This window comes from Balaenoptera physalus (assembly GCF_965194825.1).
Source record: "Balaenoptera physalus genome assembly, chromosome: 1".
NCBI lineage: Eukaryota > Metazoa > Chordata > Mammalia > Artiodactyla > Balaenopteridae > Balaenoptera > Balaenoptera physalus.
In genome coordinates this window covers 156,302,273-156,315,639 of record NC_138882.1, presented here as the reverse complement: position 1 = coordinate 156,315,639, position 13,367 = coordinate 156,302,273, and the positions used below count along the sequence as shown (strand labels likewise).

The window sequence follows — 13,367 nt, the reverse complement described above, 5'->3', positions numbered from 1 at the left end:
AAGTGTACTTGGAATAAAAAATGACCATATCCTGGGCATAAATAAGGTCTCAAAAATTTCAGAAGACTGAAAAATCAAGTGTTCTCAAGACACAGCAGAATAAAGCAAAAAATTTTTTAAAAAAGAAAAAATAAAATTCCCCCACCCAAAGAATGTTTGGAAATCTACCAATACACTTTTAAATAACCCAAAGGTAAAAGAAAAATTACAATGGAAATTAGAAATAGTAGTGAAAATATGACACTACTTAGAAAGAAATCTATAGTCTTAAATACATGTATACACTAGGAGAAAGCCTAAATTTAATGATGTGAATAGTCACCAAAAGTTTTTAAGAGAAAGATCAGCAAATTAATTCCAAAGAAAGGAGAAGAAAAGAAATGATATAGACCAAAAATTAATAATGTAGGAAAAATACATACAACAGAGAAATAAAACCAAAAGTTGTTTTTTCAGGGGAAAAAAGTAATAAATCTCATAATTCCTTTGTGAGACTTATAATAATCTCCCTTTTATTACCATCATAGATAAGTGATTTAAAAAAAAAAAAACAAGAGCAAACATTTATTAAACAGTTTCTATATGCCAGTGTCATTCTAAGTATGTTACATATACTAATTCTACTAATACAAGAAACCTATCAGGAAACTGTTAACAGAGAAGTAATTTGTTGAACAAACTGGTTCCAGACAGAGCCTTCATAAAACAGCACACAGCTGGTATGTAGTAGCAACTCAATACATCTCAGCTAAACTTACTAATCAACTTCAAACTATTAAAATTTAAACCATACTATTATTCCCTGGCAAATCACGTACCCTACCCTTCCTGATTTATTCTTTCATTATATTATTTTGGCAAATTTATATAAAAATCAGTACTTTTAAAAATAATTGGAAGATCTGGCAACATTGTGCCTGAATTCCTATATGGCAACACTTAACTAGGGCTGAGTAGTAGCTTTCTCATCCAGAGAGGTCATAGACTTACTTTCTCTATTGGTCACAGTACTCAACACCTACCCTAACTTTTGAATGCATCTGACTTCGTGACTTCCTGGATTTCAGGATAAAGTCTATGCTTCCTATTCTGTTTTTTCCACGATTTGGCCCAACAAGAACCTTCTGCTTTAACTGGATTATACCTAACAATTTCCAGAATGAGTTTTATATAAAAACATGAATTTCTAGACAGTATAGGCTTATAGGATTAAGTCACATTCTCTATTTCAAAAGGCACCAGAAAAAAAAAAAAAAAAAGGCACCAGAAACTGGGGTTCAGATGTGATAGCAAAAGGACTGGGGTCTTTGTTGAAATGATCTTAGATTTTCTTGAATTAAGTCAAAACGCTGAGTGTTTTCTCCTCATTCAACTGGGTTTTATTTTCAATAGGATCTTTTGTGATCACTGACTTCCATTAGCTTGTTTGAGGTGGGTTCTCTTCATTTATAAATGATTGTCAAACTATGTTTTACACTTCTCTGTACTAATCAAATATTTAATGATTTTTGAAGGACTTTTTCACTGTCCCAGAAGAGGCTGATATTTAAATTCTTTGTGAAATAAAAATACTTTTTTACTTTTAAAAATTCTTTGTGACATAATTTAAAAAAACCTAATGTTTATATTTAATAAGGTCTACCTTTGTCTGTGAGTATCCTTCAAGTAGGACCAACATGGACTTTGGTCTGACCTGTGTCTAGGGAGTGTGTTTCAGTGTACAGCTCACAATGTGTGTCTCTGGTATGTTACTGTTTGTTTCTGAACATGGATCTTGTTTTCACATGTTTAGGTTTAGGCATATTATTAGGCTTATATGTATCAGATTGTACTTTGTGGGTTTATCTCTGTAGAGCTTAGTGGTTAAGATCAAAGAGTATTAATCTGGATTCAAATCTTGGCTCCAACCAACCTAAGTAGCCATGTGACCTTATATAGAAGTCACAACTTTTCTGAGGCTCAGTTCCTCATCTTTGAAATAGTACTTCTTAATAGTACTTACTTTGTAAGATTATTGTGAGGATAAAATGGAATAATAAATACATGCATAGTGCCTGGTCTATAGTGAATGTTTAATAAAGTTATTATTCCTATATAATCAATTTCAGTTTTTCTCTGGAAGAACAATAACATTTCCTACTTATGCTTTTTATTCTTATACTTAATCGTATACTGTGCCACACTGTTTTAATCTTTCACACTCATTTTTTAGTTTATAAAATAATCATTGGATTATACAAGTTCCTTATGGAAAATCTGATTTCATGAAAATATCCCCAGTGCTTTGCATAGCACAAGGTACAGAGCATGTAGATATTTGATGAAAAACGTTCAATATATACTTAACAAAAGAACATAGGCAAAAAAAAAATGGCTAATTTGAAGAGTTTGTGTTCAGGCTGCTCTTAATGTAAAACCATTTAAGATACTGAGATTTAGTGTCCAGTGTAAGCCAACATGAGCCACCTTACTGCCTTCCATTCGAGAAAGGCAGGTCAGGGACAAAACAAATTAAGGTAATTAAAAGAAGTGATGTGAATGCCTTTCACTTCTGAGTAGGACGGGGTTGTTTGTGTGTGTGTGTGTACATGTATACTTATATATGTATTGGTTTTTTGTTTTTGTTTTTTTAAGGCATTAGAAAGCTGCTTAAACAACAGTACTAGTGATGCCAAGATTCTTGAGGGGAGAGGTGAGTTAATAGGCTGCAGCTGTTATTTTCCTGGGGTCATTTGTGGATTCTGAGAATAGAACAAAATGTTGAGAATCTATGCTTTGTCACAGGTCCACTGCCGGAGGACAGATAAACCAGCAGTGTTTTGGCAGTCTTACTATGCTAGATGGACAAAATTAAAAATCTGAGAGGCCAAAACCCAATGAGATACGATGGGTGCAAAACTGAGCTGATGGGTCCCTCAAGACACTCGCAGAATGTCTGAAACTATGCAGCGTGAAGGCACAAAAAAAAGCTCAGCAAAAGCCTCTGAAAAGCAGAAGGGATTTTCAGCTATGAGAAGGAAGGGGCCTAGAACCACACCAACTCTCAGGTAAAAGCCCAAAAGGCTGAAAATTAAGAACTCGACAGTTTTTGGGTTTTTTTTTTTTTTTTAATATTTAGGATTTAGAGAAAAGCTGCAAAGATAAAGAGTTCCTGTACACAGGAACTTCACCCTTCACCCAGCTTCTCTTAATGTTAACATCTCATATAACCACAGTAAATTTTGCAAAACCAAGAAATTAACATTGGTACAATACTATTACCTAAACTGCAGACTTTATTTGGATTTCACCAGTTTTTCCAATAATGTACTTTTTCTGTTCCAGGATCCAATACAGGATACCATGTTGCATTTAGTCATCATTTCTCCTTAGTCTCCTCCAATCTGTGACAAGTTTCTGTTCTCCCTGTTTCTCATGATCTTGACATATTGGTCAGGTATTTTGTAAAAAGTTTCTCAATTTGGTTTTGTCTGAGTATTCTCATGTTTAGACTAAGGTTATGGGTTTGGGGGAACAATATGACACAGACGTGCCCTTCACATCCCCTGATATCAAAGGATACATGCTATCAACATGAGTTATCACTAGTGATGTTAATCTTGATCACTTTGATAATAAGGTGGTGTCATTTGCCAGATTTCTCCAACTAAATTACTATTTCTTTTTTCCATGCTCTATTCTTAGACATAAATCAAGTCCAGCCCACACTCAAGAGGAGAAGAATTAAGCTCTATCTCCTGGAGTGGGCGATATCAACAATTATTATTTAGGATTCTTCTGTAAGGAAGATTGGTCCATTCTCACCGTTAGTCATTCATTGTTTCGCTTACATCAGTGTGGACTCATGGATATTTATTTTACTGTTTGGATTATAATCGATACTAATGCTATTTATTTCATTGCTCAAATTATTCCAGAAATGGCCACTGGGGCTCATTCAGGTTGCTCCTGTGTCCTTTCTTTTTTTAATTTTTATTTATTTTTTATACAGCAGGTTCTTATTAGTTATCTATTTTATACATTAGTGTATAGATGCCAATCCCAATCTCCCAATTCATCACACCACCACCACCACCACCACCCCCCGCTTTCCCCTCTTGGGGTCCATACATTTGTTCTCTACATCTATGTCTCTATTTTGATATGCCCCTATTCCCCTCACCTTTTTTGAACAATTCCTCACTTTCCACACTACAACATGTTCTGTGCTAATCTTCTGTTTTCCCTGCTCCACCCCGAGAATTAGCTATTGCTCCAAGAAAAAAGCCCTGGTAACTTTCATAGAAAATAGGTATTTAGAAATACGTGATAGGTATTAGATCTGGGAGCTGGGTGTCCTTGTTGCTATTGGGTTGTCACTCCTTCTAGGCCCTTTCAGAGGGCAAAGACAGGAAATATGTGTGTATACTAACCCACGTATATTCATATTTCTATATCTCTGAATTAATCTATCTGTATATATTAAAATAAACATGAATTAAAACTGTCATCTCAGACTCTAATCCAACTTCACAGGGTTCATTCTAGCTTTTTCCCATCTTGTTTCTTTATAACTTCTTTTTTCTGACAATAAGAAACCTGGTTGTTTTATCCACAATTTATTTACTTATTTATCCAACTCTCATATACATGTATTTTCAGAATTGTTAATCCATATCCCTGTGTGAAACACATTTATCTACTAGAGCAGGGGTTGGCAAACAGCTCCCAGGGCAATTCTGGCCCTTTGCCTGTTTTGGTACCGCTGATAGCTGAGAGTAATTTTTACATTTTTAAATGACTGGGGGGAAAAAACAGATATTTCATGAAAATTACATGAAATTCACATTTTAGTGCACATGGATTAAAGTTTTATTGAAACACAGTCATGCTCATTTGTTTATGTGTTGTCTATGACTGCTTTCGTGCCATATCAACAGAGCTGAGTAGTTGTGACAGGGACCCTATGGCACACAGACACACGAAATACTTACTATCTGGCTCTTTCCAGAAAAAGTTTGGTGATCCCTAAACAAGAATATAGTGATCATGTAGTTCTTTTTGGCTTTAGTGTTACAGTATCCAGCCAAAATACCATATTCCAAAGTAATTTAGATAAACTAATTTAAAGATAAGTCTTGTATTTTTAATACTGCTAGTTTATTATAATCTACATTAAATCTTCAGAAGACCCAACATCACACTTTTAATTTTTAATACAATAAATTTAACTCTTTCTAATGTACATTTTTCTAGGAGTTTTGACAAATGCATAAAATTATATATCAGTCACACCAGTATATCAGGCATTTCCTGTACCCTAAAAATTCTCCTGTGAGGCTGGTTTCTTTGTAGTCGACAGCTTCTGCATCTCCTAACTTTTGCTATTTTAACAATGTCATATAAATAAAATCATACAATGTGTAGCTTTGGGGTTCTGGCTTCTTTCATTTGGCAAACTAAATTTAAGATTCATCATGTTGTAGCATACATTAATAGCTCATTCTTTTTTATTGCTGAATTATATTCGATTGAATGGCTATACCATAGTTTGTTCATCATTCACAATTAAAGAGCATCTTGTTTGCTTCTAGTTTTTGGTAATGATGAATAAAGTTTCTACAAACATTCATGTACAGGTTTCTGTGTGAAGATATGCTTTCAATTCACTTGGGTAAACAGCTAAGAAAAGGATTGCTGGGTCATATAAGTGTATGTTTAAACTTATACAAAACTACCTTCAAACTGTCCTCAGAAGTGGCTGTACCTCTGAGCATTCCCACCAGCATTGAATGAGAATTCCTGTTGTTCCATATCCTTGACAGCATTTGCTACTGCAAGTTTTGCAGGGTTTCTTTGAGGGGCTGGGGTGGGGGGATGTTTTTGTTTAACAAATTCTAATATGTGTGTAGTGGCATCTCAGGTAGTTTTAACTTGCATTTCTGAAATGACTATTGAGCATCTTTTCATATGTTAATTGGATAAAAATATCTGTTCAGATCATGTGCCCATTTTTAATTGGGTTATTTATTTTCTTGTTGTTGAGTCTGAAGAGTTGTTTTTATATATTTTAATTATGGATATAAGTCCTTAATTATATATGTGATTTGCAAATATTTTCATTCAGACAAGGGCTCGTCTTTCTATTCTCTTAACAGTGTCTTTCACAGAGCAAAAGTTTTTAATTTCAATGAAGTTTAATTTATCAATAATTTTGCTTTTCCTTTATGGATCATGTGTTTGGTGTCATATCTAAAGTCATTGCTCAATATAAATTAAATGGATTTTCCACTATGTTTTAGGTCTATGATATATTTTGAATTATTTGTCAAGGAGTTTGTTTTTGTTTTCGTTCATCGACAACCATGTGTTAAAAAGACAACAAATGCAAAGACTCCATTTAATTGACTTTGTACTTTTGTCAAAAATCAATATTTGTGTGGGTCTATTTCCAGAGTATCTCTTCTATTCCTTGATATCTGTGTCTATAATTTAGTCAATATCACAGTCTTCATTGTTATGCTTTACAGTAAGTCTTAAAATTAGGTAGTGGGTCCTCCAACTTTGTTCTTTTCAGAACTGTTTTGGTTTTTCAAGTTCCTGTGCTTTTCTATACATCCTAGATCAGCTTGTCAATATCTATTTAAAAGCTTGATGGAGTTTTATGATTTCATTGAATCTAGAGTTCAAACTGGGGAAAATTGACATCTTAATATGGAGTCCTCCAATCCATGAATATGGTATATCTCTGTTTAGTTCTATCTTCTTTGATTTCTTTCAACGGTGTGTTGTAGTTCTCAGAATACAGATCCTGCATTAGGTATAATCCTGTTACAATTATACCTAAGCACTTCAATTTCTGGTGCTATTGTAAACTGTATGGGTTTTCTAAATTAAAATTCCAATTGTTCATTGCTGGTATATAGGAAATACTACTTTCTTTGTATTTTGTGACATTGCTAAACTCACTTATTAGGAACTTTTCTGTAGGTTGTTTGGAATTTTCTACATAGATAACCATATCCTTTGCAAATACAGTTTTGTTTCTTCCCTTCTAACCTTTATGCCTTTTATTTATTTTTCTTGCCTGTCTGCATTATCTAAGACTCTCAGTATGATGTTAAAGGAATGGTTGAGAGAGGGCATATTTGCCTTGCTTCTGAGCTTAGGGGGAAAGCATTCAGTCTTTCACCACTAAGTATAACGTTAGCTGTAGGTTTTTCAAAGATGGTCTTTATTAGGTTAAGGAAGTATCCTTCTACCGCAACTTTACTAAGAGTGTTTAACATGAATAGAGTTGAATTTTGTTGGATACTTTTTCTGCCTATTGAAATCACACTGAGAACAAATATGTATTTAATCTGTTAATAGGATGAATTTACACTGCATTTCTGGAATAAGCCCACATGATTATGATGTATTTTCATTTTTATATACTGCTGGTTCTAATTTGCTAATATGTTGTTAGGGATTTTTACATATATGTTCATGAAGGATTTTGGTCTGTATTTTTCATTGTCTGGTTTTGGCATCGGAAGAAATGTTGATATCATAAGATGACCTGGGGAGTATTCTTTCTTCTATTTTCAGGAATGTGTAAAACTGGCATTATGTTTTCCATAAAGGTTTGGTAGAATTCACTAGAGAAAGCCTCTGGGCTTAGGGTTTTCTTTTATGGAAGATTCCTAACTTTAAATTAAATTTCTTTAATAGATATACAACCATTGCAATTATCTATTTCTTTTTGAGTTAGCCTTGGTAGTTTATGTCTTTCAAGATGTTCTTGAAAGTTATGTCTTTCAAGAAGTTTCAAATAGTTTTAACAGCAATGTAAACAGAGCAGAAGACAGGATTAGCAAACTAGAGGATATTTCAAAACAAAGTATCTAAACTAGAAAGAGAGAGAAAAAAAGAATTAAAAACATCAAAATAAGCATAAGATACATATGATATACAGTCTAAAGACCTTATATAAATGTAACTGGAAATTCCAGAGGGACAGTAAATAGATATTGGGGCAGAAGCAATGTTTAAAGAAAGCATGAGTGAGTTTTCCAAAACTGATGAAAGATATCAACCTAAAAATTTAAGAAGCTCTGCAAACTTAATGTAGAATTGATCCAAGAAAATTACACCTAGGTATATCACAGTACAATTACTAAACACAAAGTTGAAGAGCAAATCTTAATTGCAACAGAGGGGGGAAACCCCACATTACTGCAAAGGAATGACAGCTGACTTTTCAACTGACACAAATGAATGGCTTCTTTAAAGTGCCCAAGGAGGGAATTCCCTGGCGGTGCAGTGGTTAGGACTCCACTTTCACTGCTTTCACTGCCGAGGGCACAGATTCAATCCCTGGTCAGAAAACTAAGATCCCGTAAGCCATGCGGTGTGGCCAAAAAAAAAAAAAAAAAAAAGTGCCAAAGGAAATAACCACCAACCTAGAACTTTAGAACTTTATATCTAGTACACCCTACATAGAAATAAAACCATGATGTTTTCAAACAAACAAAACTGGAATTCAAAGCCAGGATAATAACATGAAAGAAAGTACTAAAGGGAGTTTTTTGGGCAGGAGGAAAATGACTCAAAAATCCAAATGGGAATATCGAATTGCAGGAAAGGATGAAGAATAATAGAAAGGGTAAATATGTGATTAAAATGAATAAACATTACTATGCAAACAAAATTAATTTCTTGTGTTTTATATATGTAGAATCAAAATTCATGATAATAGATGTTCAAAAGAAGATGTGGGTTAAAAAAAGAGTTAAATGTTTTTAGGTCCCAACATTACTGGGGAGGTCAACAAAGAAATAATTTGTTATATATGCAAGTTGAAATCTCTAGGGAAATTAATAACAGAATAGTAAAAAAATGTATAACAAGTTAATAAAAAGGAAATAGATAATTTAAAAGTTACTAATCCAAATAAAAGCTGCATCAATCTACATAAAAATTCTAGATTTTCATTATTGGAAAAAAAATCTCATGTGCTATTCACAAGATACGCACTTTAAATATATTGATAAAAAGCAAAGGATGGAAAAATATACACCATGCATATATATACTAGGGAAAAGAAAGCTGCTATAACTATACAACTAGTAGACAAAACATACTGTGAAACAAGAGATATTACTAGAAACAAAAAGGGAACCTTTACATAAGAGGTTTGTATCGCAGTCTGAAATTTGTATCCAACTAACAATTTGGCTTCAAAATACATAAAATTAAATTAACAGAACTAGAAAGAAAAACAGACATATTCACAATCATAAAACTTGAAACTTTCATGAAATTTGACACCTACCTACCACTATACAGAAAAAAATAATTCCAACAAAAAGCCTTTAGAAGAAAACATATGATAGAATCTTGAACTAGACTGATGGAAGAAATTTTCACATATTGAGGTATGGGGAATCATTCTGGCTTGTACATCATTTGGCTTGGACTTTATGCTAACTAGAGCCAGCAGTCTTATGGTCTGTCAAATGGACATTGTACAATTGCTTTAACTAAAAACAACAACAACAACAAACAACAAAAATGCACTTTGCACTTACCAGACTGTTTAGAATGTCCACTTGGAAGATAGGGATAAATGTGGGCCCTTTCTATGACACTAATGCTAGTACTCCTTCGAAGATGTGGTTCCCTTCTCAGACACTGTGGTCATGCTGACTCGCTGTGTATGTGCTAATCAGTCTCTTTTGAAACTTTGAAGGACTGTACCCCTGTCATGTCTGATGTTTGTTCTTTGTTCTGACAAGCTATGAAACTGCGGTTCAGGCATCGAAAATGGAGCCAGGTGGTCACTGTGGATGTGGTTTCAGACATGATCCTGCATCACTAAGACCTTGAAATTTTCTTAACTGTATCAAACTCAAGGATACCAGCCAGCTGCAACCTTAAGGTCTCAAGGTCTCTCCCGTGACTCTACAGCCATTTCGGACCCTAACCAATCCTACTTAACTCATCTATCGAACTGTAACTCTCCGGTTTTTGCTGATATAAGCCTCCTCCTCCACTTTGTCGTCTGGCAGAGCACAATTCAAGTGCTTCTCCTTCACAATTCAAGTGTCCTCGGCTATAGTCCTCAGTCTGGCTCTAATAAAACTCTTTTCTATTCCTATTTTGGATTGTTTATTATTTCTGTTGACAAGACAAAAATTGTAAAAATGCTAATAAAAAAAGATAAATTTGATTCATTGTACTTAAGAACTTCTTTTCATCAAAAGATACCATTAAGAGAATGAAAAGGCAAGGCACAGAGTGGAAAAAGAAAATTGCAAAACATATATCTGACATATCAAAAATCAATATGGAACTTTAACAAAACAAAAAAAGAGACAACTCAGTACAAAAATGGGCAAATGACTTGAACAAGTACTCACAAAAGAGGATATCCAAATAGTCAATAAACATATGCACTAGTCATCAGGAAACAGCAAATTAAAACCATGATGTGATAAAACTACTTCTCACTATCAAAATGCCAAAATTAAAATACACACACACACACACACACACACACACACACACAACCTATCAGTAGTAGTGAGGACAAACTGAACTCACACACGCTGGCAGTGGGGGTGTAAACTGTTAAAATCACTTGGAAAAGTCTTTGGCGGTATCTAGTAAAGCTTAATGTTTACACGCTCTATGAGCAATTCCACTGGTAGGGACATACCCAAATAAAATGTATACAATGTTACCCAAGGATACATAAGCTGTTCATAGCAGTTCTAAAATAGCTCAAACCAGAAACAACCCAAATGTCCATAAATAGAGGAATGCATAAATCAATGGTAGTATTTTCACACAATGAAACACCACGCAGCAGCAAGAGTGCAGAACTATATAACAACATGTTTGTATTGCAAAAATGCCTGAATTGAAAAAACAAAATAAAATAACTTAGAAAAAAAGGGAAAAGACATGGTTGGATGTCATTTGTATAAAGATCAAAAATATGCAATACTAATCCTGCTATTAGAAGTTAGGATGTTAACCCTGGGAGTGAGTCACTGGGACTATCTATATTACACTTTGAAAACAAATTTAATTTAAAATCAATATGCATACAGAAACTTTCAACAGTACAAACTGATGTCAATGTCACATAATCCATTTATATCCCCAGGACTAAGCTTGGTGTCCAACATGACTCATGATAAACAACTGTTTTTAAATTAATGACTGAAACAGCTGTTGTTCATATATATGTTTATTTGCCTTATGTCAGAAAGTATTCTCATACTGATCTTCTCTAATATTAAACCTGATAAACCTGACCTCTTCTTTTCCTCTTTTAAGCTTTAATTAACATAAAAATCAGCTGGGAAACTTCTCGAAAATACATATGTCTCATGCCATCTCTCGTTCTACCATTTAATCAAATCTGCTTGCAGGAAATGGAATTGCTTTATTCTGGGCCACAAAACAAGGGTTCCCATATTTTGAAGGCTGTGAAAAAATGATCATAAAGTCACTACTTACTGACTCTTTATGAGATAGTTATCACTAACATTTTTTATAGTTCACATGATCTGTGTCAAACATTTTGCATAATGACTCAGGTCAAGCAGGAAGTTAGATACATTGCCTTTGGCAAAACCACTGACTTCCATTAAATGGAGGTTGTATCTTTTCTATTCCTTCCCAGTGATTAAACTTCGCGAGCTTTAAGCATCTCGGGTGGTTTTCATACCTAATTATAAAAAGCCTTCAAAAGAAAAATTTAGAAACTAACATATAAATGTCTCTGATGAGCTTGATGTGATTTCAAGACATTCTTTACCCGGTCATGGATCTCATCGAAGTTTGAAGGTGAACACCAATCAGAATGGAATCTGTAGGCATAAAAAACAAAGGTGACTTGTAGCCAGAGGGAGAGAAAAGTAAATCTTTCCAAATGCCAGACACAGAAAGTTATTTTTTCTTATCTCTATGTGATAACATAAAAAGATTAAAATAACATATTTTCTTTCTTTGACAAAGGACGAGAGGCAGATATAAAATCAGGTACTAATTCTCAACTGTAGTATTAAGTCCTCACAATATGTTCAATTAACAGTCTTAATAATAAAGTTTGACATGCTTTGGGGAGAGCATATCTATATATCTGACCATTTTAACAATTTCCATACATAATTCTTTAGAGGTTTATCTTTAAATAAAGATATAAATTTTTATATTAGAGCAATAACTCCACCTATAGTGCCTTTAAAATTAGTTCTTATTTTCCAGTCTTGGAATTAAACATGTCAAAGAAGAAGGAAAGCAACTATTCCTCTTTCTCATGCCCTTCCCAAACTCAAAACTGGCACTTGTATAATTAAGCTACTTTATTTGTTTTATACAAGTAATAATGAAAATTTCCACATCCATCTGATTACAATGCATCTATATGACATATTCTTGATAATTCCTTTATAAAGGAATGAGCACTAAAATGTTAATAGGTTGCTTAAAACTTTCTAGCTCCCAGTTTGTTCTTACAAAGTTATAATTTTATGTGTTTACACAAAGTATAAACTGTTAAGCAGGATAAATGATTTACATAATCTGTTTTAAAGAATGCAATCAATAATGGATGATCAACTATATATAAATTTTAATCTCCTGCATTTGTAGTAGGAAGTGTTGCTGCATTTATGGAAATATATTGGCAGACCTTGCTATTTGCTACATATGTAACACATCTTGAAAATCAGAGACCCAAATATGCAGCTCCAAGAGGATCTCTTCAATGATACTATGAGAGGATCCACTAGTCTGTGCTGTGGTATAAGAAATGATTACCTAGCAATCTAACTCCATTTACAAAAAGCAAAACCTTTAGCATGATTAAAAAGAATATCAGCTCCTTTTAAATTAGATTTGCTATTATTTCTTAGTCTGATTTTAGCAATAACTCTACAAGCTAATATAAATTATAAGTCATAATACTAATATTTATACTTTAAGGAGAAAACTGCTTCTGAAATGTAACACTTATAATCAAAATTGAAACCCTTGTATGGTGTGCTAACCCTATTGGAGATATTCTTTAAATAGGCTTAAAGCAAAAAGGACTTTCACTATAAATAAATTCATTTGCTTAGAGTCACTGATAAAGTTTTCAAAAGTCTGTTTATACATATACATGATTAAGGAGTCAGCTTTTTACAGCAAGCTTAGAGGAAAACTTATTTAATTTTAATGAATATTTACCCAGATAAACTAGAGTTGTATGTTCTGTCATATTCCCAATTTTGCCTGGGACATAAAATCTACATTTACATCAGTTTAAATTGTTTATTGATTCCAATGGATTGTATAAACATAGTATATTTCTCGGTGACCTAAAAGCCAGATCAGAGAATGTCTTATAT

The 13,367-nt window shown here is 33.4% G+C and overlaps 1 protein-coding gene across 7 annotated transcripts in view; it reads right to left on the bottom strand.

The window, feature by feature from the left end:
• Positions 1-13,367, bottom strand: part of SPATA6 (spermatogenesis associated 6) — a 152,280-nt gene that overhangs the window by 42,501 nt on the left and 96,412 nt on the right. For 6 of the 7 annotated variants that reach the window (XM_082430060.1, XM_082430059.1, XM_082430057.1 and 3 more), the window contains one exon: positions 11,744-11,843. In XM_082430060.1, the coding sequence (XP_082286186.1) occupies positions 11,744-11,843 (100 nt within the window). The remainder of the gene's footprint in view (positions 1-11,743; positions 11,844-13,367) is intronic. The other variant, XM_082430058.1, reaches the window with a different exon arrangement.